At 44.5% G+C, this 25,769-nt stretch overlaps 1 protein-coding gene across 1 annotated transcript in view; it reads left to right on the top strand.

Annotated features, from left to right (window-relative positions):
- Nucleotides 1-25,769, top strand: part of LOC146197912 (corticotropin-releasing factor receptor 1-like) — a 210,036-nt gene that overhangs the window by 169,663 nt on the left and 14,604 nt on the right. The window contains exons 9-10 of the mRNA XM_084592542.1: nucleotides 20,734-20,819; nucleotides 25,105-25,240. Coding sequence (XP_084448668.1) covers nucleotides 20,734-20,819; nucleotides 25,105-25,240 — 222 coding nt within the window. The remainder of the gene's footprint in view (nucleotides 1-20,733; nucleotides 20,820-25,104; nucleotides 25,241-25,769) is intronic.

Below are 25,769 nucleotides of genomic sequence, written 5' to 3'. Positions count from 1 at the left end.
GTTTTCTTTTCTTAACCCTAGAGCTCGCTTAGGCCTCTCCCCTACTGCTGTGTCGTCTGCCCTTGCCTTCACTGGCGCTTCTTGATACCGTTATCCTTTCATTAATTCTAGTTTTTGTTTTGTTTTTCTCATATCTTCCATCCATTTCCCAGGCGCTCGGGGTTTTTCTTGAAGCAATTTAACAAGTAGTGCCTTTAGCTCCGTCTCGTTGCTTTTCTTTAATTGCTTTAATATGTTGGGTAAATGTTTACACAGCTCCTACTGTTGCCACATGAATATTTCTCCTGCGGTCTACCTTTCCCACATCTTATATTACTGTATGATTATAAAATTCATCCTGGAGTAACTTATTATTCATGAGAAGCCTATTGCAAATTCTCCTGGTCTAGCGTGAGGATAGTAGTAGCGATGACAGCGAAGATGCAGTCAGTGACAATGATAATGATCATAGCAGGGATTACAATGTCGGTGCATTAGTTGGTAAAGATAATACTAACAATACGATGGTGATGATAGTAGGGCTCACAATGACGACGCAGTTAAGGCAGGTTTTGAATAGGGGTACACTATTCGTTAGTGGGATAGGGTGATAGGGGGGGGGGGGGGGGGGGCGAGTGTGCATGCCCAGAGGGATAGTCCCCTCCATCCTCCTCCTCCTCCCCCCTCTGCCCATCCATTGCAGCGATGCACACGAGTGCATTGCCACACCACAGTTGCCCTATCCCTCTAACCGGTAGGTCCTTTCTATTTTAATGCTCTGTAGTGAAAATAGTCCTGTAAAGTGGCTTTCGCCGTTACCGCTTTTAAGCAGACTTGAGCGCAGATCTGTTTCTCAATTTTATTTTTTTTCTTCGGTTACGAAAGTTGAATTTAGATTTCGGCGAACGTTGGGCCGTGGCATGAAGCAACGATAACTTGTCTGCGGCCTGAAACAGTCCGAAGAGCACTTGCTTTCTTCTAAAACCTATGTCTTGTTTCATGTATTACAAAACATATGAACATACTAGCCTACCTCTTGCAAAGCTTTTTCTTTTTTCATGATACACCCCTGTACTGCTTCGTCATAAGAAGTTCTGCGAGCTGGTCTCGCCATTCTTTCCTGGACTTCTGCTTAGTAGAAACCTTCATGTCGAAAATGTGCCCCAGGCAGGCAATCACTACGACCTATTTATGTAGTTGCTATTCACTGCACAAGTCACGAAGAACAATGATAGGATTTCTTCTATCAGAGTCATATTTGCTCTGCGAAACAACCCGATCTCAATTTTGCTTCAGTGCTATGTATGCTATAAGGAAGGCCTCCTCTCATGTCATGCTAAAGGAAATTTGCTTCTCATATTTTGGGCCAGAAAAAGAAAACTCTCCGCAAACTGTCTGATTTCTTCAAACAGCGTAGTCCATGCCATCATATCCGCGAACCGTGTCAACGGGACTCGCATCACCGACAATAGCTCGGTGCTCGCACTTCAAACATTATTATAGAGCGCGTTTTATCCCTCGCACGAGCTTCTGTCATCCCGGAAGAATTTGTCAGTCGACGCGCTCCTCAGCGGAGGTCCAGCGTGGAGTTGGCGTTTCTCGCGAGAATTCTTTAGCTCATAAAAAAAAAAAGAAGCAAGATGAAAGTCAAAAACTTTCGCGGAAAAGGAAAAAGGATGTACCGGTGGTCCCCCTTAAACTCTTGTCTGGGTTTCTTCTGCCCGTGCTCTTACGAGTGCCATCGCAGCAGATATTGGCTTCCGTAAAGTGAAGCAGGAGCGACCTTTCGAGCAGAAAGCGACCGGTGAGGGTAAACCCCAAGCTGACGTTAGAGTCGAAAATTATTCCTTTTTTTTTTCCGAAAAGAAGAAAACACATAAAATCATGGTCTGTAGCTTGAAGGTGAGGGTCGCATGGTCGTCATCGCTGCCCGGTCAAGTCTTGGACACGAAATCAATTTCCCGCAGCGGGCGAGTGGCTCTAGCCTCGCTCTTTTCTTGAAGCTCGGATGCGGAAGGGAGCGTTGCTGACGCATCGCTTTAAAGCTCCGCTCCCGTTTCGAACACCGCCTTGAGGCTTACAGGGTGCACCTCCTCGCTTCTCTCTTCCGTGGGCGGGACAGCACGCAGGATCGCTTCCCGTAGATTGAGCTCCACTTTTGGCTGAGCAAACGGAATTTAAATGCTGCTTGCCGTCTTGTGTACTCTGCGCGGGCACTGCCGAAGCGGAGTGTTCCCTTCTATGGCTGGCATGCTGGGTAAAGTAGCACGTGCGCGTAGTGGTGGTGAGTGAGCGCGTGCGTTCGCTAGTGTAGTTGTTGTTCTGTAAACAGTACTTTAATTTGGAAGGAGAGTCGCCAGGAAGTGGATTAGACGAAGTGAAAGGACGGTACCTCGACTACGGCTTGTTGGACGACAAAGCAGTTGGGTCGGGAAATGACAAGATATAACTGGCGTAGAACGCAGAAAAAAGGTGGATGGGGAGAAGGGGCTGCTAAACCACGAAATGCACTTGTGCTACTGATCACGTTAAAACGACTAGGACCACCTAACCCTTTCTATTGAAAGGCTCTATAGAAAGGCCACTATAGAAAGGCTCATAGCAAGTGTTTACAAATTTATGCTAGTGAGTAGTTATTAAAGCAAAACAAATTCCAGTACTATTCGAAATCATGCATTGTACTATGAAGCTGAGCTTGACTTAAAGGAACGTGTATTGTGTCGGCATCACTGGTATAGAAGGGTTCTCACGATAATAGCGAGTAGAGGACTTGGGTAGCGCTTTCATACACACCTCGAAACGTCGTTATATTTTTGCAGCGCAACTCTTAGATGACTATTCCTGGCTTGAGTGGCGTCGCTGTCGCCGTCAGAGTGACCGGTGAGCAGCTTTAGGGTAGCCTAGAGCGCTACCCTATCATAGCACTAGCAAACGTGGGGCGCGAAATCCTGCTCGAAATTCTGCACCCCGACATTGTCATCCGGAACACAGACGTCTAGGACAGTCTAGTGCACGGCAGCGCAAGTATCCTGATGTGCTCCAAAAATTATTGATTACGTATACTGCGGTTGTGCTCGCAGAACCACAACAGAACGACGAAGCGGCCTCCTACTTGAGCAAAAGACTGTCTGCAATACACATCGAACTGTCTCGTGTTTACGACGAAGTTGAGAACTGTGTGCCGTAAAGTTGAGCACCGGCTTGTGGGTAGTGGCTGTTTAGACCTCGCCTACAGCGCCCGCAAAATGCGTCGTACACTTCCTTCTCCATGATAAGCGCACATAGGTCCATACCAATGAGAATAATGGGGGATTTCGATCTACATATAAAAACAAAGGAGAACTTCACATCAATTATGCTCAAAAAAGTCCCAGTCCTCTCACTAGTAATTCCTCCCACTGCTGTGATAACCTCAGTAAACGCTTGTTGAGGCCTCCTCTTTCAGAATCAGCCATCGATGCAGCGAGTACTGCGTATCTCCTCCATTTCTCCGAGCGTAAGGCTTCCTTTATGACTCTCAACTTGTTTTCATCAGAATATTGCAAAACCAAAACATGTAAACAGCTGCGCTCTAATTTCGAATTACCAAGTGTCTTATTTCATTCACATTTCGCGTTACCGAGTATCGCTTTCGAAATATTCATGTTGTAAAGGGGATGAAGCCAGCCGGGAAACTTCTACGTCCAGCTCGCAACCTGAGCCCCTAAGGCCGTGAAATCCGCATCAGCTACGTGAACCGGCCTGTTTCTCTCTCGTGGCCAGAAAGGAGAAGGAGCTCATCAAGGAGCTCTCATGCGCGGGAAACCGGTGACAACGCGACCGTTAAGCCCGGTGGATAGAGTGTGTGTCGCGATGGCTACAGCTGTCCTGGCACCCGGGCTGGAATTCGAGAATGGCTCGAAATGGGAGCTCAAGCGCTGTGCAGCAACACGATAAATCATGGACGGGGCTGGATCTCCTGCGGATTCAAACGCTGAACGTCGTTCTCGGTTAAACAAGGATAAAACGTGCTTACATACTGTAGTCGCACTGTGAACGTCGAAATAACTACTATATGCTAGTGAATACTTTGAAGCTCATCTGAAGATTATCAATGATACTATACTCCAGCCTATGGGACGAAACTGTAATACGAATGATCTGCGAGGATTTAGAGATCTTGCAGAAAAAACGCCTGTTCGCAAAGGGCTTCTGCTATTATCTGGATATTAATGATTGTAGAAACGCCTGTTCGCAAAGGGCTTCTGCTATGATATGGATATTAATGATTGTAACAACTTTTCCTTTATGAGTGTTATGAGTTGTGCTGAAGTGATTTTCTTCGCTCTTTCTTTAGACAGAATTACGCGCCATTGCATTTATTATATGGTTGTTTAAGAAATATACTTACACTGTTCTCGAATGTAGAAACTGTGCTGATGAGTAAGCTTTGATTAACATAAAATATGAGCCTAGCCGGTTGAAGTATTTATTCAAAACGCCTAGTCCTTGCCTCGTTTTCACCTTCTAGACAACATAGTTTGAATATTTCTCCTTCCGGATATTTTGATATAATTTTGAAGGAAAAAAGAGAAACAAAGCGCATTCATTATGCGAGCGGATACGGTTTATGCGGTATAATCTGTTCTCCCGAACTGCACTAAAAATTTCATGCCCTTCCCGTAGCTGCTCAGACGAAGCCTGACATTTATCAGACTGTTATTTTTTAAATATATATGTAGTCTATTGATCTTTTGTGTTTCACAGCAGGAGTTTCAGTTCTCTAAACTACATCCAGAGCCTTCTATACATACATAAAGAGAGTACAATAGAAGAGGGCATGCACCACAATCCAAGGTGCAACACATAATATATGTAGAAAAAAAAAAGTAAACAAGCAGCAGGATATGCGCAATAGTAGAGCACTAGGTTAAGATACAGATAAAACAAAAACAATATTATATATTTCAGGATTCAAACATGCGCTGTTATACCATGCTTGTTTTTTTTTGTTTTTTTTTTGAACGCGTACAATGGCATTAGGGACAGGTGTGAGTCATTTGAAGCGGAGATGGCAAAGAAGGAATTCATTTGCTTCCTATTATTACTGCGTTTTTTTGGTAATACGAAATTGTTTAAAAAGCAAAACGCGTCATGCTATTGTTCATAATTATAGTTTTAGAGAAGAATTCAGCGTATGTATAATTATTGTCGATCTTGTAAGAAAGACCAGCACCTGAAATTTCTGTAGTCTCTCAACGGACAGGATATACAGTGACTGGAACAAAGCTGTAGGTTTGCGATTGAAAGAAGAAAAGGTGATGATTCGAATCGCTTGTTTTTGCAGAGAAATAAGGCTAAACATATTTTAGCTGTTTGAGCGAACTGTCTGAAAGCAACTGTTCTAATCCCATTAGAGGAATCTCCACACTTGGCATCTTTATGCCCGGAAAAGCTCGAGTTACCTGACCCAGTTCACCATTCACAGCAGCAGTTACCATGTCGTTGACAAGTGTTAGATGATAAGTGTGTTTTGTTTCTTTTTCTTTTTTTACTCATGTTCAAGCAAAGAGTAATACTTGCGCGTATTTGCGCATGTTCTCTAGCGTATAGAGAATAACAAACTCTTATAGAATATGTGAAACTCGAACCACTGCTGCAGTGCAGTCAGCAAAGTCTTTTGTCAGTATTATTTTGCTAGCAGTGCACAGAGCATAGAGCGTAGCTAAGGTGTAAACGCCGGATTGTGGGAGTGCTATGTAGTGAATTGCATCCACTACTGAATTCGGTTGGGGGTGCAGACAAAATAAAGTGATGGAATGGAACGTGCAACCAGCTTTGAATAAGGCCAAGCTTCATCCGTGCCTTAAACAAAACATTTAGCCAGTAGAAATAACAAGCAAACTCCTTTGTTGAACAGGTGCCTTTTCCATCGTCAAATATTTGCCACAAGTCCATGCAAAGCCACATCTGCGCAAGAAGTTTCCTCGGGGAGCAATTGATATTGAGAATAAATTCAGTGAACGGCAGTACCTCGCATTTGTTTCATGCGGTATTGTCGCTCTATGATCGCCCACACTCGTTATGCTTGCTCAGGCTTCGCTCGTTTTGAGATATCACAAGCCTCTCAAGGGAAAGGAAATATCTTTTGGCGGAACCTGAACTTTGCATAGAGAGCTCCGTCATTCGCCCCGTGCGGCCGAAATACTCAATGGAAAATGTGCTGCATTTCCCTGCGGTTTCAAAGGTCGTTCAGTTTACTTTTTGAAATTGCAATGTTCTTAGAATGCACATAGCAGTGTTTCGTAGCAGTACAACGGCTCCGCCGAACACTGAGGAAAAAGTCGACTGCGCTGAAGTATTCCTCCTGGCGATAACTACGGTTGAGAGAAGATCAATCGTATGCCTTAACTCTCTCAGAAATGACCATCAGGTTATTATCACCCTTTGTTACTATAATGCTAAAAGTAGGCAAGTCAATTTGAGAAGGAGCTCGTAGGTAGCAAAGCTTTGAAATGGCTGCCAGTATATAGCTTCTCAGATTAACCCCTGTACGGGCGTTGATCGAGTTACTGTATTCTGCGCTGCTCAGCTGCGTGTTATCCTCATTAGTTTGCGTTGTTGTTAGGTGGCAGTTTCATGCCTTTTGATCGGTTACTATTTTTTCTGTGCACTTGCGTGAAAATTAAACTTCAAACTGCATTTCTTTTGTCTTTTTGCTTTTTAGAAGATACTTTAAGCTACAATAAGAGAAAAACTTATTGCTCCTGCTCTTTGTATTGTTTTCTTTTTTTTTGCGTTTTTTTTAAACAAACCACAAGGAAAATTTTTTTTTTCATAACATTAGGGATAGAAAGAAGGAGCGGGATTCGCGTGAGCTATATAGACTAGTAATTAGAGGGATATTAGGGGGAGAGAGTATATATGTTTGAAAATTACCAAACTTGAACGAGTCTAACATCGGATCCCACACCTGTAATTTTGGCGCTGCTTCGCCTCTAAAAGGCGACATTGCTTTCCTGATATCAGTAGTGGTTTGATCAGGCTTAGGAGTTAATGAACGTTATTAGCCAGCCCAAAGTTGTCTCTTCGCGACTCCACAGTTCTCGGTACGTGTTAATTTTCAGCAGTCCCAACTCAGTAATCGGCGCGAGCTAGCCCTCTGCATTGAAACAGAGCTTCACTGCAACCCTCGGCCGTAAGCGCTTTTTTTTTTCTTTTAATTTAGAAATACTGCCGATCCCTTCAGGAATTTTTACAGGAGCGAGTTTGTTTTTTGATGCAGACATGTAGTCGACAAGGCATAACATTGTGAAAAAAATATAAGAACACTGGGAAATATCCAGATAATGTGACAATGCACTGGAAAAAGGAATACAAATAAACAAAAACGCATTAAACACCATCAGCCTTTCACATTGTGCATGTTCATGAGATTGCAAAAATACAGAAAGCTCCCGGAATGGAAAAAAAAAAAAAGAATATCAGGTCTTGTTTTCTGACAGCACACTTTTGCCAACCATTTCTAAGAATTTCTCGACTGTTGGCTGTGCAATCACTGTCCCGTATAGGGAGTTCCCCTCTCGTACAGCTCGCGGGAAAATGGACAACGTAAACATGTTATTTGCATAGAAATTTTCTTCTATTGTGAGTTTATTGTTGTAACGCGTTCTTTCACTTCTTCTCAGGCTCGGCGTCGCTATTTTAGAGAAAGAAGAAAAGCAAAAAAACATAGGCGAAGTCTGAACGTTTAGTTTAATGGCTTCTAACAGAGCAGCCGTCGCAGTTATGTAGGCCTGAATGAAACGGAAAAGAAAAGTGTTGCAGAGAGGAGGGCAGAGGTATGCAGGACATTACAAGGCGCATATTACCGGAACGCTGTGTTTGTATCGCTGTCAGATGACCTACACTTTGTGAACTGTCGACGACAGCGCGCCTGAGCGCTCACAGTAAGAGCCGAAAATTCCTGCCGTCAGCTATTGACTGTAATGTCCCCAAACTTCGGGGATCAAAGAGGCGCTTACGCAAACGGTGTTCGACATCTTCGGTCATCAAGCAGGTCGGCTACGCGCCGCCGCTCTTCGTAAAATCTTCAGAGCTCCACCTTAAAGTAAATTCGCAGCAGACTTCGCATTGCGAAAAATAAATCGATCGTTTTTATTTTACATCTTTCGAATAACGAACTTCTTTAGCAGTGAAAAAATATGCTGCACTTGCGTATTCTGAACTTCTAAAATTATTTTAAGATATTTTTTCTGTAGTGACTTTAAGGAGTGGGAGTTCTTGAGAGTCTTCCATTATATTGTCATGTCTGGTAAAAGAAACAAGTAATCTTTTACTTTGTGCACTTTCGGAAAGATTTCTTTAGTTTTATACATATTCAGGTCAGTGCAGTCATTCAGTCGTGTCTGATTCTTCGTGACCCTATGGCCCATGTCACGCCACGCTTTCCGGTCTCTCACTATCTTCCTAACATCACATAACTTCATCTGCAGTGCCTTGAGGATGTCATCTAACCATCGCGTTCGCTGTCTACCCCTTCTCCGGCAACCCTCAACCTTTCCCAACATCAAATCTTTCTCCAGCGACTCCTCTCTACTCATCAGATGACCAAGGTAGCTGAGCTTTAACTTTAGAATCTGACCCTCCAATGAGCAGTCAGGGTTTATGGTCGACAATATCGACTGATTTGATCTTCTGGCAGTCCAAGGAACTCTCAAGAGTCTCCGCCAGCACCACAATTCAAACGCGTCAATTATTCGGCGGTCAGCCTTTTTCACAGTCCAACTCTCGCATCCATACATTACAACTGGAAAGACCATAGCTCGAGTTATACGGATTTTGGTTGGCAGACTAATGTCTCTGATCTTTACTAGGCGGTCAAGGCTAACCATTGCTCTCTTTCCCAGAAGCAGGCGTCTCCTAATTTCATGGCTGCAGTCTCCTTCCGAGGTAATCTTGGAGCCCAAGAAGAGAAAATCTGTCACAGCTTCCACTTCTTGTCCCTTGATGCTCCAGGACTTGATAGGGCAAGACGCCATGATCTTTGTCTTTTTAATGTTCAGTTTAAGCCCGAACTTCTCACTTTCTTCCTGTACGCGCAACAGAAGTCTCTTGAGTTCCACTTCACTTTCTGCCATTAAAGTGGTATCATCCGCATATCTAAGGTTGTTGATACGTTTTCCAGCAATCTTCACTCCAGCTGAAGACTCGTCCAGACCGGCCTTCCTCATGATGCACTCTGCATATAGGTTAAATAGGCAGGGCGACAGTATGCAGCCTTGCCTCACTCCTTTCTCAATCGGAAACCAATCAGTAAGACCATGCCCAGTTCTGACTGTGGCCTCTTGCCCTTCATACAGGTTCCTGAGGAGACAGATGAGGTGAATTGGAACTCCCATCTCTTGGAGAGCTTGCCACAATCTGCTGTTATTTACGCAGTCAAGCGCTTTCGCATAATCAATAAAGCAGAAGTAGATGGGTTTCTGGAACTCTCTTGCTTTTTCCATGACCCAGCGAAGGTTAGCAAATTGGTCTCTAGTTCCTCTGCCCTTGCGAAACCCAGCTTGCACGTCCGGAAGCTCCCGATCCACATACTGCTGCAGCCTACCTCGGAGGATTTTCAACATCACCTTGCTAGCATGCGAAATAAGCGCGATCGTGCGGTAGTTGGAACAATCTTTGGCACTGCCTTTCTTTGGAATGGGGATATAAACTGACCTCCTCCAATCCTGTGGCCACTGCAGGGTTGTACAAATCTTCTGACATAATGTATGCAGAATGTTAACAGCTTCATGGTTGAGGTTTTGAAGCAACTCAGCTGGAATGCCATCAATTCCGCTAGCTTTGTTCTTAGTAAGGTTGGCTAAGGCCCATTCAACATCACTCTTCAGGATGCCCGGCTCGAGATCAGGAATCACAACCGTCTTATATTGGGTTTGCACATTCGGGTCCTTCTTGTACAGTTGTTCTGTGTATTCCTGCCATCTCTTCTTTATCTCTGAGGCTTCAGTGAGGTCCTTGCTTCGTTTGTCCTTTATCACGCCCAGCTTAGCACAGAAGCTTCCTTTGATATCTTTGATTGCCTCATACAGGGCTCTTGTGTTCCTTTATTGACTGTTGTCCTCAACTGCTTGGCACTGTATGTTCAGAAAGGCATTCTTATCTCTTCTTGCTATTTTCTGAAAATTCGCATTGAGAACCTTGTATCTTTCTCTTTTCCCCATACCTTTTGCCATCCTCCTTTCCTCAGCTATTTCCAATGCCTCTTCAGATAACCAGTTTGCTTTCTTGCATTTCTTTTGCTTTGGAACTACCTTAGTAGCAACTTCTTGTATTATATCACGAACATCGGTCCACAGCTCTTCGGGCTCTTTGTCTTCTAGATCTAATTCTTGAAATCGATTCCTCACTTACACAGCATACTCTAATGGAATTTGATCCAGATCATACCTGAAAGGCCTTCTAGTTTTCTGCGTTTTCCTCAATCGAAGCTTAATTTTGGCAACAAGAAGCTGATGATCGGTGCCACAATCGGCCCCAGGCCTTGTTTTTACTGCTTGTATAGCGCTTCTCCATCTCTGCCGGCAAAGAATATAATCGATCTGATTCCTGTACAGACCGTCCGGTGAAGTCCATGTGTACAGGCGCCTCTTGTGCTGTTGAAAATGAGTATTCGCTATGGTCAGGTTGTTTTCTTGACAAAACTCAACTAGCCTCTGCCCAGCTTCATTTGGCTCACCAAGACCGAACTTGCCTATAATTCCGGATATTTCTTCACTCCCGACCTTAGCATTCCAGTCTCCTATGAGAAAAACTACGTCTGATGATGGGGTGCGGTCTAAAAGGCATTGTAAGTCCGCATAAAATCTCTCAACGTCCGCTTCTTCAGCAGTAGTGGTCGGTGAATAGACTTGGATAACTGTTATGTTGAAAGGGTGACCTTGGATCCGAAGTGAAATCATTCGGTTGTTTTTGGGGTTGTACCCTAGCACTGCTTTGCCCATTCTTCTGTTTACTATGAGAGCGACCCCATTCCTTCTCTTAGATTCGTGCCCACAATAAAAGACATAATGGTCGCCGGAGTTAAATTCTCCCATTCCGGTCCACTTGAGCTCGCTGATACCCAAGATATCAATGTTTAATCTCTCCATTTCTCGCTTGACGACATCCAGTTTACCTTGCGTCATAGATCTTACATTCCATGTTGCTATGTTATATATCTCCTTGCAACATCGGACTTTCCGGTCGCTTCCCGACACATCCACAACTGAGCGTCCTTTTGGCTTTAGCCCAGCCGCTTCATTCGTCCTGGAGCTACTAGGAATCGCCCTTTGTTCATCCCCAGTAACATGTGGGACGCCTTCCAACCTGGGGGGCTCATCTTCCGGCGCCATATCATTAATGGTATTGTGACTGGCCATAGGGTTTTCTTGGCAGGAAATACTGGAGTGGGTTGCCATTACCTTCTCCAGTGAATAACATTTTGTCAGAACTCTCTGCCGTGATCTGTCTATCTTGGGTGGCCCTACACAGCAGAGCTCACGACTTCATCGAGTTTCGCAAGCCCCTCCGCCACGACAAGGCAGTGATCCATGAAGGGGTTTATACATATTGCCCCATTCCTATTTGTTCTTGTGGAGCCGTCACTAGGAAAGACTGCACTGCTTGATATTTGGCGTCGCCTTATTTACGCCGGTCGCCATTGACTATTAGTCTTCTTTCCAGCTCGCTGCTACCTTGCGCACGTCTCAGGGCATCTCAGTAAATGTATCTTGGCTGTTTTCGTTCTTTGATGTTGAAGTATTTAAGAGAGCCGTGCGGGTATCGCCCCCTGTACATGGACTTCGAAGGCACCTTTCAAGCTAGTTCCACGTGCGTGAGACAACACAAGCCTCTGCCTGCGGGGCCTGCAGCCTGAGTTCAGCTGCCTGGCAACACCTGCAATTATCATGACTTCTACCACGGGCAGCTAGACTATTTTATGTTCTGTAGACCTCCAACCATTTGTTCTGAACGCAACTCGCTCACCGCCTTTTTCCACGGAGAAAGTTCGAAGACGTTGAAGACAGGTTGGCGAGTTTCAACCGAGTCGCGAACTAACACAAGCTGCGAAACGTCTCTCAGGATTCGGCGAAAGCGTGGTGTGACAATCATGAAGCTTTATTTACTACCTGGGAAGCTTTTGATCGAAAGTTATTGGTTGCATATTCCAGCAACGAGAGAAAATAGAAGGCCGAGTTCGCCCTGCGCTTGAGATCTTAGCAATCGAACTTAAGTGAGTTACCATATTCATCGAAGATATGACGCCACCGACCCAGCTATGCCCCAGGCCAAGAAGGTACACGATATAATGCGGGGTGTGAAGAGAAGTTGATTGCCGGACTTGTGCGCGGCCTTTCGAGAACTGTGGCCGAATTTACAAAGGAGGCAACGTGTTTGAAGCACTCCTTCCAAGGGCGGTGCGCGCAGTACGGCCGACTGTCTTCTCTAGCAGCCGTTCACCAGAGCCCCTTATTTTGCTGTCCGCATAGAAAATCCGAGAGCTTGTGAGGAGTCAGTGCGGGAATAACTCTAAGCGTCGCTGCTGTGGCGGTCGTGGCTCGGTATGAAATCCGGCGCACAGTCGCACAACTGGAGCCTTATATCATGACTCTTAGAGCGAGGCGCTACGAAGAACAACGCCAGTGGCAGGCGCCTTTTCCCGTATCGCTACAGAACATGTTATGCACTACCCATTCCGAGCTGTAGCCGCCTTGCCTAAGAAATACAGCCCATCATGCTTAAAGCGGACGTGTAGTGAACGCCGAAGTCTGACCGCTGTGCTATCACTGCGGGGGGCCCGGCCATCTCATGCGCAACTGCCCCTTTCGTCAAATGAGATTGAAGGGGTGTTCTCCTGACCCACTCTGACCGCGCTATAGTGAACGACCGCAGGAGATCGAGCATTAACTCGCCGCTAACGTACAGCCCCAGACCGCACAGTGACGCCAGTCTCAAGCACCACCACCAAGGAGATTTTATTCTCCAATCCGCCCTTCGACCTCCAGCCAGGCCAAAGGCCTGTCCTCACGCTGGGAAAACTAAAGACGGCAGCCTTGAGGGTTAGGGCTACCACAACTGAGTAGAGTCAAAAGCATCCACCCGACTTTTTGTCTCGACGATTCGACCGACGGCACCTGACCCGACCAACGCAACGACGAACTGTGGAACTTTGATTTCCGCCGAAATTAGAACAACCGTCAACAACTGTGACGTAAACGAGCTTGTGGATGCCAGAACTGATTTTTTGGAGACGAGCAGCTTGCAAGGTACGATCTTCAGAAAAGTTTTGAAGCATTGGACTGGGCCGCAGATACGCGTGCCGGCGGCCATCTGGTGACTCCGATTGTTATCTGCGCCTCGCGAATAGACTCTTCACATTCCGGCTGTTTAGCGCTACTTCTCGGGTGCTCCAAAGGACTGATGCTCTGGTTGGATTTTCTTCGGGAGTATGGTGCCGTGATCTACTTTACGAAGCTAATCGTGTCGTGTGCCTCCCAACGTACTGTTTACGACGAGTTCGAGCAACACACGAGTAGGCTGCCAGTCTTAGACGATCACGTACTTAATATGCCGTCGAGAGCCAGCAGGCTTGTAAATGGAGAGTGCGATAGCAGCACCGGAGCTCGTGGCATATATAGCCGAAGTGAACATGTCGTTTTTCCTGGGTTGACAAGTTAGGGCAGCTCACGAACTTATTGAACAGAAGACCAGGCTAACCGATATTTTGGAGACGAATTTCGGTTGCGAACCGCCAAATTTGCCGAACAACACAGCGATTGAATATATTGAAGAAACCGCAAAATGCGCCGGACAATACGCATTCTCCCAAAGCACAGAGTCATTAGAAGAATGGACTACACCAATTAAAATAGACGTCGATCTGGATCTCCTGCCTAATTAAAAAGATTGCCTGGAGAGAATTATTGACTATTTACATGACTGTTTTGAATCGACCTCCGGAGTTAGACCGACATCACTCATAAAGCATTGAATTATATTTTATGAAAGCCAGAGACCGTTACACCAGTCGCCTTGTTTCTTCAAATGAGCCGGATGTAATTTGCCGGCAAGTTCAGGAGATGCTCCAGGACGGCCTGATACAGCGTAGGGTTCCATTTTGAAAAATGGAACCCTACGATTCTGCGCTGATTATCGGCGTCTCAACAAAGCTACTAAAAAGATGTTTATCCTCTGTCGCGCACTGATGACTTCCTAAACCGGCTGCACCACGTCAAATACCTTTCACCACTCTATTTATGTAGTGGTGGCTGACAGATAGAGGCGGACGAAGGCGACCAGGAGAAGACCGCCTTTATTTCCCCTGACGGCTTGTACAAATTCAGTGTACTCCCTTTCGGCGTATGCTCGGCGGCTGCAACTTTCCAGCGGCTGATGGGCACCGTGCTTTCCGACCTGAAATGGCAGTCGTGTCTGGTGCATCAACATGATACGTTGTGATTCTCTCCGACTGTTTAGAAGAACTCTTTAGGAGCCTGCGCGCTGTTTTAGAATCCATTCGTTCAGCCCGGCTCTCCCTTAAGCCAGAAATATGTCACTTCTTTTTCCAACAGCTGAAGTTCCTAGCACATACTCTGAGCGCCAAGGGCGTTAGCCCAGACCGTGGTAAGGAAGCTGCCATCACTCCTTTCATTATTTCAACCGACAGGCGAAGTTTACGTGGTTTTCTGGATATTTCCGCCTATTATCGTCGTTTAGTGAGTAACTTCTCGCGGATAGCTGAGCCCCTAACCCGCATTAGGAAATATAAAGAACCGTTCTTGTGGGTCTGGGAGCTACAGCATGCTTTTGAAGAACTACGAACACGTCTGCAAAGTTAAGCCAGTACTTGGACATTTCGACGAGGCAGTTAGCACAGAACTACAAACAGACACAAGTAACGTCGGTCTCGCAGCAGTCCTTGTGCAATGGCAAGACGGTGTCGAACGTGTAATAGCATACACAAGCCGCACCTTGTCGTGGTCTGAGATGAAATATTTCACGACCGACAACGAATGCTTAGCTATCGTGTGGGCAGTGACGAAATTTCGCCCTTATTTGTATGGCCGGCCTTTCCCGAGCAGGGAACGATCGCCACACGCTTTGTTGGTTGGCGAACCTCAAATAGGGGCGTGCACGATGCAGCCTTCGGCTTCAGTAGTTTGATGTGACCATCGTCTATAAATCATACAAGAAACACATTGATGCAGACTATTTGTTACGATTACGTCTAGAAAATTATAGCGCTAAGGGTGAAGATTATTCTCTTTATCTTGTCGCTATCTCCACGGCCATTTTGACTGAGAAAGACAGAGACTTTCTTGAACTATGGCTTCTTATTGAGTATCTGGAAGCAAGCGCTCAGGCTCCGCCTCGAAGCTTCTCGCGCTGTTATAGCTCTGTTTACGAAACAGAATCCTTTTGAAAAAGAGGTATGGGCCTACGGAAGCCTTCTCGTACCTAAGGTTTTTCGCGTCCTGGCTTACGTTTTAAAATTCCTACTTCAAACTTCCCTTTTACATGGCTTTTTCTTTTTAAAACTCCACTGCTTTAAAGGCCCCGTGCTCCGGAAAATCCGACGTCGAGGTCGGCGTCGGCGGGGGTCGGCAGGCGGTAGCTGGCAGCTGCCATGTTCGAGCACAGACAGACAGACTGGCTGTAGGGTTGCCTGACGTTACGTTTGGCAGCAGCTGTAATTCGGACCTCTCCTTTCATATGGGAAGGGGATATCAGAAGGGGGATCAGTCTGTCAGGACCCTTGCATTCACAATACCCCTAAGCCACACAGGCGCTTTCACACGGCTTTGTTGTAGCGGGGCTTTATATGTAGACTAAAAGCCTACGCTATATCACGTCATACTTAATGGCGGAGCTTAAATTTCTCTCATATTTTTGTTTTTGCCGTCATTCCGGAAAATACTATGGTAGCATTTAGAGGGGTTGTCAGCGTTTTCACAAAATGTCTCTTTTTAATCTCTTTAATTTACATGAGCAGAACTAAAATCAATAGTCTAGACCAGATGATATATTGATCCCTAAAGAAACATTTATGGGTGGTAATTTGAAAACACCAAAGAGGGAAACATAAATAATTCTGTTTATTGTTTATACAAAATAATTCTGGGAAACTGAGTTGAGCAGACATAAGAAAAAGTGCACAAAAATAGGACAACAAAATAGAGCAAGAGGAAAAAACTAAAGGCAAAGTTTTCCCTGGGGTTTAAGCTCTGATGCAAGCGGCATCTTTTTAAAAGATTGCTAAGAAATTAAGCGCCTACAATGTATATTGATCTGTAGTAGAAATTTAAGGTATAGCTTAAATTTCGCAGATATAGATATTCCACAGTCAATCACTGAATGGCCCTTTCAACGGCTCATTTCACATTATTCTCTTTCAAGCTTGGCCTTCGAATGATGTGTTCCGAGTGTATCTGTTCTAGTGATCCAGCTGAAGGCGCTAAGGTTAAAATATGGTGCTCGAAAAGGTATTCTTGTACAATAATGTGCGAAATTTTGCTGGACGAACTTACGGATATAAATTCAAAGTTTATTTTTTACCGGCCTACTTGCTTACTAGACGGCTGGCATTCGTTCTAGTTGATGGAGAATATATGTTACCTCATGCTTCTATGCTTTTCTATTGACCTGCTTTCCAAAAGTAGGAGGTCCATTTATCGTCGGGTTACTTTTGTGTTGAAGCGTGAAAATTACGTTACTCTCGGCATTTTTTTTCTTGATTTACTCGAAGTAACTAGGTGTTTAGATAGCGTTGTTCCCGTTAGCTCACCTTTCTACGTTGTACTATGCTTGCCTGACCCTATATAGACATAGCGGGAAAGACCTGGCTTGCTTTTACGATAAAGTCCGAGCTGAGTCCAGACTTAAACGGTGTCTTTAGTAAGACCAGACTTTTTAAGATGGCTCGGGTTCCGAACGCTTCGGTTCGGCTAGTGTTCACTACAGTGGCTTCCATGAACGCCCTCAGCAACTGCTTAGGGCATTTTACCTCGTAGCACAATCTTAAGCCGCAAAAAGCAATGGCACGGATTTTACGCAGCGCAAGACTGACGGAATGTTTACATCTTACAGCGGGGACAGGGCCAGCGCATCCCTGTATTTCTCTTATTTCTTTACTTAGCTACCTGGCGTCCGTGTGTATTAACTAAGACGGCACTAGAGTCTTAATCGTGCAATCGACTTATTCAAGTCAGGACTGAAGTCCAGTCTCAATTCCAGTCGTAAACGGCCATGCTAGCCGCCTAGTCTTTAGACTCAGTTAAGTCTGGACTTAGCTAAGACAGTCTCAAGGTCGTTTCATGCAAGCGAGCCCTGCTTTAAACAGTATGCGCAAGCACTGCAATTTTGGTTAAACATAACAGGACAATTAATAATGAAAGCGAGGAGTATTCATTATGCAACCTTGACAAGCATAGCGATATTGTTCTATGGCCTCTTAAAAACCAAATGCTTATGTTATTGATATCGGTGGCGATCACCAGAAGGTATACTGCCAGCCCATATTTTACAGCTTTTCCAGAAAAGAGAGGCAAAAATTGTAAGTTTAAATCTTCCATGCCTGCTTTAGTGTATGTATAATAGGAGCAGAAGGCTAGGGCGAGAAAAGCTGAGTGGATGTGTCGAAGGGAGGCGGGGAGGGGGAGGGGGGGGGGAGGTATTCTTTCACCTTCAGCTGGGTGAAGGAAAAGAGGAAAACCGTGAGGCGGTGCTTTAATACGGAGTCTTTAGACTGTGAAGGTGCGTTCTTTGCGCGTCTACGCGTGGACCCTGTGAGAATTACAGGTATAACTAGGAGAGACGGCAGATAGACGTCGGCTGTTCTCTGGCTTGCAGATTGGAAAAGCAAAAGAAACAAGAATGTAAGCCGACATCAGAAATTAGTTTGCGCAGGAACAAATCAGCAACTTTGGGAAAGATGCGTCCGATCACGCTGGATGGCTCTAAGCGTGGCTTATTACTGTATACAGCTTATCTTGAAACCCATGCTCCGAATCCTTTCACACACACATACATACAAAACATTTTTTTTTTTGTGCCGGTGGCAACCTCACCGTGATGCACACACACACGAAAATAAAAAAAGAATTCAGTTAGTGCCCTTTAAGAAGGCACGTAGTGTGCCTTCTCAGATATCCTAGACGTCTGTGCATCTTTTGAAACTTTCCTCCATTAGTGTCGCTCGAGCGCACAAGGTGGTTGCTGCAAGCCGACGCAGCCTCCGAATTCTCTCTTATTATTGGCACTAAGACGGCCTTTTGAGGAGAATGTAGCTTCCCATTTTGTCAACTCTGCGCCTTAAGGTGATGGTGTAATGATAACACGAGAATCGAAATCCGCGAAACGCAGCCATGTAGCTTACCTAAGAGGAATGCGATCCCGTATACCCTGAAGGTGACTTTGGTGCGCGCTGTTTTTTTTTTTTTTTTTTTTTTTTTTTTTTTTTTTTTTTTTTTTTTTTTTTCCGTCGATACAGAGCAGAGAAATAAAGAGCCACAAACGGTATTGGGCAAACTTGCATTAGCGGCATACTTGGCCGATAGACCTGCAGGCATCTATAGTTCTCCAACGGGACGTGATAGCAATGAGAAGAGCTTTTCTTTAGTTCGTTTATAGAGGCAATCACTTCCTGGAGGAGACCCTTACTAAGCTGTTTTTTATGTTTTGCCTTTCCGTGCTCTGCGCTCGTCTGCGATTGCCGCTTGTTATCTTGCTTACGCACCGAATACCGAGCGCTGCTCCTGCGCTACTGGAGATGTTAAGAGATTGCCGACCTTGGGCTGCCAGGGAGCCGATCTAGCGGAGGCTCCCATTGGCTATACAGACGTAAGAATGCTTAGGACAAGCGACAATCCCCTTTTTGTGTCTTCGTCACCGCGCACATCGCTTTCTTTTGACCTCACAATGTTCAAGAAAGTACTTAGGCCGTATGAAAGCGCCACATCACGGTTCCGATTTCCGAAATGGCGTATTATTCGTTTTTTTTTTTGTGCTTTTAATTCTCTCCATTATGCTGCTTTTATTTATTTTTTTTTTTCTGTGGAGAAACTGGCAGATATATCATGTCTGTTTTGGGACCCTTTCATTCACTCTTCAGCGCTCAAAGAATCACCAATTATTTTTTAAAGTTTTACAAGAGCATCTAATAGCTTCCTGCATTCAGTCGAACAGAAAAAAAAAAAAGCAGGTGATGGCCTCATTGCTACATTTTGCAGTGACTTTAGCAAAATATTCTGCCCAGAAATAAAGGTTTCGCCCAGCATTCCGTCTGTTTGTTTATTTGTTTATTTATTTTGCCTTCAACGCCGAAGACATTGCAAAGTGGGTGGTGCTACACACACAAAAAGGCAAGAAGGGTGTAATTTAAATGCAGTCAAGAAGGTCGTCAACGTATTCAATGTTAGCTGATGCGTATCAAAAGTGATGGATGTCTTCAGTGCTGGCAGTCGGTCCGGGAAGGTGCATGGTTCCAGTATTTGAAGTTTGTTGAGCCGATACTAGATCCTTGTGTTTGTGGTCCAGTCGTGATAAGATGTTCAAGGGCGGAGAACTGAATTGGCTACGATGCTTGGGACAATTATGTAATATTTTGTGCAATAGGCAAATGCGTGAAAATTTCCCACGAGAACTCAATAATTGTAGGTTCAACATGTACTTCGTGGTTAATATGCATGGTAGCAGCACAATTATACTTATGCAGAATAAATCGAACGGAATATTACATCGAATCTAGTAGTTCGATGGCACAAGTTAGGTTAAACGCAGATGGGGTGCCGGATAGATTCGGCGCGTTCTATTTTGCTATGAACAAACGCCTTGTAAAATAGAAATATAGTTAATAGAAATATAGTTAATTAGAAGTTGCTGTTAGGCGAATTGGTTCATACTGGATCAAGAAATAGGATGCGCAAAAGGGACGATCACTTTAAAGGAGAACACAGGACAGGCGCAGACTTCAACTAAGTTTTATTGAGACCACATGCATATTTATATACATCGTCCTCACACAGGTGCAATGACGGATCAGAGGCAGTCACAAAGGCAACAGATAAACTAGGTAGATAAACGGGAGATCTTTAAATAGTGACGTCAAGAAGACACATTTCCCTTCGGTAAAGTTTGATAGAAGTATTACTAATGCGATTCGCCCTCGTTTTCCTGATATGGTAAGCCTCCAGCAGTTTCCTTGCCCTCACATCTTTACACAAGTTGATAATTTGTACTTCGCAAAGTAGGGACCTGCAATAATGGCCAGAACAGTGCTTAGGTAGATTGGCACCCCCGTTATTAGCAACTGATATTTCGGGCTCGCCAAGCCGAACATTATTAGAGCGAACATTTTGCCCTACATCGATGTGTTAAACAGCCGCCACTTCGCTCTGTTTGTCGCAATTTGCCAATTTCAATTAGTGCTCAAGTCGGATTTAAAGCAAAGCCACGCATGTACTTAAACTAGGTGGAAGCCGAAATTCTAAGCTTAGACAGCCGCGCCGTACTGCGCTACAGGCTATATTTTTTTTATGTACTGCTGTACGTTGGTTTTGTTGGAAATAACAGGGATAGAGAGCAAAGCCTGCACTATGCGTCCCGGGCTTAGATCCGGAGCCTTCCACCACTCCAGGCATTTCTGCGGGTAATGCCAATTAGCTGACTCTGACTTATGCGCTAAGCCGCAATGCTTAGCTCTACCAATTTTCGTTGCTTTTATTTCTACCGCAGGTGAACACGGTGTTTCTGATTAACATCATCCGCATTCTTCTTACGAAGCTCCAGTCAAACACCTCCATCGAGACCATGCAGCTAAGGTGAGCCTGCTCTTTCTTCTATCCCCCTCAAGTCATTAGTACCAGAACTATATTATCGTGCAGGAAAACGAGGCACTTTTTGAAATTTTTGAGGAAACTCTAATAAGAAAACACCTTTCATGGAACACTGATATCCTCTGTTAAAGTGGCGAGATAGCTGCAACATGCTGCCCCACAACTACTTCTGCTTTCGGAGAAGTTGATTGACTTGTTCACCCACCCTGCTTGGACTCAGTGTCCACAGTATTTTGTAAGTAAATAATAAATAAAAAGTTCGCCTTTGGGATAAGCCGGTTCACTTACGTGACAGGGTGGTTTCAGTCAAGGATTTTGCCGAGGGACAAGGTTAGGGTACCTTTATTGCGTGTGCAGTTCTGGAATGGACGTGTGCTGTCATGGTAACACCAGCAGTATTTGCCGTGTCCGTGAAGCGTGCTGTCCAGTAACCAGTGCATGTTGTATTTGGTAAACGAATTTATTTATTTATTTATGCAACATACCACTAAAGACCCTCAGTTCGAGGGTATTACATAAAGGGCGGGGGGGGGGGGGGGGGGGATACAGGCATGTAATCAAAAGTAAACAAATAAACCACAATTGCAAGAAACTTCAACAAAACAGATAAAAACATATGAATATTTGCAAAAATACAAAACACAGAATTAGACGTCTTCAAGCCGTAGTTCCGCAATATTAGGTAAGACGTTGGTGTTTGTGTGTTTGGCGGGGGGGGGGGGGGGGGGGGGGGGGGGAGAGAAGGTGCTGTGTGAGAAAGTAGCACTGTAATGAATATTGGGAACTGCTTGTTTGGCTAGGCTCATAACCTCAATATCGCCAGTACTGATCGGATCGGCTGATATTCTCGGGCTGGGAAAACTTACACGGGCCAGTATCACAATGCCAGCGTCAAATGATAGCGTAAACCTGACGTGCAGGCCTGTCACTAATTCCGATTCAATTCAGTTCATTCACCAGCTTTCAAACTGCTTCCCAAATTCGTTCGCTTACTGCCCCCGCCCCCCTCCCCTTGGTTTTTATCCGAATGTTCTTGCTTAGCATGAGATACATGTATCTTCGATACTATCTTTAAATACATTTTGTGTATTTGTATCAGGTGTCAAGCGCTGAAAATGAAAGTATCGAAGTATCGGTATCGAAAATACTTCTTTGGTGTATCGTGTGTATTTTAACGATGCCCGATACTCCGCAAAATATTGAAATCACTGTGTGTCAGACATTTGGTCGACAGCGTTCGCTCAGGCGCTAGCACAAGCTGGAAGGCATCTTTGCTTGCAGTACATCCTGATTTTCCTCCTACTCGAAGTTTCCTTCACACGCTCTGTCTTCTTAACCTCTATCTATTCATATTATTTTTTTTTTAAACTGAAGGAACCAATGGCAAGTAGGTGCACATGAGGTTGTTTAATTGCGAGCACCTAGTGCGTACTACGAAGCCGCTAAGCCGTTAACAGACACGCAGAAAAAAATAACAAAATCGACAAAGAAGACAAACAGGGAGTAAGGACCACGAGCACTTCATCTCTGCTCTCTCACCCTTCGCAATCCGCCTCCTTGAACGTCTCTGAGGCATGCGATCCTTGTCAAGCAGCATGCTTAGTGTGCTGACGAACGCAGTAACTTATGAACGATCCTAGCTCTCCAGACCCTTGAGCTTCGCATGTCGGTTAGGTCTCAGTCGGCCACGATGCAGTCGGCTAACCGCCGTTCTTGTAGTTTACAGCGTTTGATTCGAAACAAACACATTTCTTTGTACCTGAACCGGGAAGAGGTGTCCACTAGGCTTTTTCTGTAAAACCTATTCTGTAAACGTTCAGCCATTTTATTTTGGTTATCGTCTAGCTTTTAACACAGAATGTGAGCTTCAAGCGTCTGCTATCGCACTACTATCAAAATACCTGCTCAGTTCTCCAACGTACGCCGCACTGAGTCTTATAGCAAAGACAAAACGGAGGGGGCCATCGTGTAAGTAACGTGTAGTATATGAAATGGAAAGCAACAAAAGAAGTTCCAGATTTAATTGTATGTAGCCAAGTGCTCTCAGGGTGGTTCGTATGAGAACACTAGCTTAAAGAAATTGTTCGCTAGGCTGCTTATGGACGCTTTTTAACCATGGGTTCAATTCATTGTGAGGTTCTGTCAAGGCCAGCTGCCCAGGCAGCGGAGCTTCAATAAACCCGTGCTGTCGGATTTATTTAAGCCCTTTCAAAGAAACAAAAACTGCGATATTGGTACCACTGAAAGTTCTAGAAAGCATGGTTAAATTTTCCAGCTTCGCTAATATTACCACCTTTATCATATTGGGATTTCAGAAATGTATCGAAGGATCGAAGATACAGTATTCTGTATCTGCATCGGAAATCGATTTCGGTTCGGTATCTTGTATCGGTATCGGAAATACAATTTTTCAAGGTATCGAGTATCGCTATCAAAGATACTTTTTTGAAGTATCTTGCCCAGCCCTGCTACAGAATGCCATCCCTGCCTCTTTAGAAATCGGGCAACAGAACAGAATACAAAATCATCACGCGGGTCACGCGTTTGCGTTCACTTGTACGCACTTGGCTAACATTTAGCAACAGCCTTCATCATAAATATCATTCGCCCTCGTCAGTTCTGCTGAGTAGAGGTCATCGTGATGCAGGCTAGTGCTCGGCCTCACTTGCCATCCTTTTATATCTGGCAATTTAATAGGCGTTCCAACCCGGGTTTGAAAAATGGCACTTCTTAGCGCCGTAATATTTCTTTGCCTGCCTAAGACACAAAGCGTTAAGTTTATATCTCTCCTTTCTCAAGCTTCTGTGCTTAATCGTACATAATTTATGGCATGCAGTAAGTAGCAAAACGCTCATGGTACAATAATTTCTTTTGCTTCAAGTCGGTATTTTGTAATGCCGTTATGTGTTACTTTGACGGCTCGCCAATGTCGTAATGTGGTGTGATGTAACCACCCTTAGGACTTGCAACAAGAAAGGCACCTCAAAGGTTATTGTCTTTAGCATAAAGATAGCAGTGAGGAACAGCATTTGCTAACGGGGACATTAATTAGAGAAGCTTCGTTAGACTTGTTACTATCAGCACGAACGGAGTGATCACCCATGAAAATATTGCCTTCAAGCTTACGACAGCTTCCTCGCCATAATTATAGATGGAACACGCAAAGCAAGTATTATATGTAAGCGTACCCTGGTTCTAGGTTTCCCACAAAGTACATGCTGACGAATCTGTGTCGGGCGTTGTGCAATATCTTATCACGACACTCTAAGGGCTAAAATTAGTCCGCTAATTTCACGAGAGCTCGACATATTGCGTCTCACACGTCTGGTCAGAGTGAAGTGAATGGCATTTACGCAATCCGGGTTCTGAAGTCTGCCTTCCTAACAGCGGTCAGTGTTAGTGCTGCAGTTGACACCATGGGTTTAAATTACTGGTACGAAGAAAAAAATCCCTCTTCCTTTCCGCACCGTGCAAAAGAGCAGCGGTGACAGCCGAGTGGCTGCACGCTCTGCTCCACACAGTAAAGAGCCATTATTTTGTTTTGCTCTTCAAAAGATATCTTCTTCAAACAAACATTCGTGACTTAAAATTGAAAGCATTTCGGCACAACAGGTCTGAATTGACATTTATTGTAGACATGATAATTGATTTCTGATCAATGTCTGCTCACTGTATACATTTCTGTAACAGCTATGGCACATGAGTACTGTATGATGGAAGAGCATATGCGCTAGAAGGCAAAGAGAACTTCGAGGCCCATCGTCAATAAGATATTAGCTATACAGTGAATTTCTGATTGGGCTTTCGCTTTGCAAGCTTAAGATAATCAGTATATATTGCAGTTATTGTTTAATAGTTTTGCTCCTCATTATTTCTTTAGTGGCCTTTCAGCGTAAACGTGAAACACGTGAGAACTGTATTTGGTTACTGCGTTCTGAGAAAATTACTTTTCCACGTAAAATACGCATTTTTAATTTCTTTGTCATGAGATCGAGCCTGCACTTTTCTTTTAGTCTCCTCGAACAAGCACATTTATGGTACCAGACTGTTTTTACCTTCTTTATGCTAATTATTTAGAAATTGGCGGATATTTAGGGGGCAATAAATTTTCTTAGTGATTACTTCTTCAGTTGATTTTCTCCCAAACCTCGAAAACCAACCGAACATATCTGATTCTGTGTCAAGGTCTAGAAAGATCGTTATATTTATTTTATGAACGAGGTTAGCGTTATGCGTCATACCTGCCCGCCGTCACCGTCTCTTTCCGCAGAAAGGTTTCCAAGGCGACAGCTCTGCTTTTCCCCCTATTGGGCATCACTCACCTCTTTTTCTGCATCAACCCTCGAGACGACGCCCATTTCGAGAGCGCCTACGTCATCTGCAACGCCCTGCTGCAGTCATCGCAGGTATGTGTTTGCTCCAGCCGTAACTCTCCGGCGCGTCAGAGCGCTGAAGCGGTGATATGCTAACGATGCTACGTCACGTTACGCTTCGCTTACTATATACTTATGCTATACTGTAATATATTTTACTGGGGCCTAAATGTGCCAGTAATTTCCGTGTTGTATGGCGGCCCGAAGGTTGGCAAAGGCGCCTTCTGGAGTACTTCGTCCCATGAACTTCTAAGTTAGTGCCAATGAAAAGAATTCACATTTGGATGTAAGGTTAATTTGACTGGCTCGCATTGTCGGGTAAGGTTAGGATAGATGGCAGAATATTGCTCGCTTTGAATTCATATATCGTGTTAAATGGATGACAGCATGCCATCAATGCAGAAGCTGGAAAATTACCTACACTGCACCTGTTGCATGTCCGCCAATGGAAAAATCGTATAATATTTGTCTGCCATTTAGATAATGGCCAGTTGAAAACGAATTGCGCAGTTATAACAACCATCTGCGATCAATGTGTGCTCAGTTTATGCCCCCCTCCCCA

The sequence above is a fragment of the Amblyomma maculatum genome, chromosome 2, assembly GCF_055883805.1.
Source record: "Amblyomma maculatum isolate TAMU_Amacu chromosome 2, ASM5588380v1, whole genome shotgun sequence".
Lineage (NCBI taxonomy): Eukaryota > Metazoa > Arthropoda > Arachnida > Ixodida > Ixodidae > Amblyomma > Amblyomma maculatum.
Note: the sequence above shows the minus strand (reverse complement) of the source record. Positions and strands in the feature narration are given on the sequence as shown.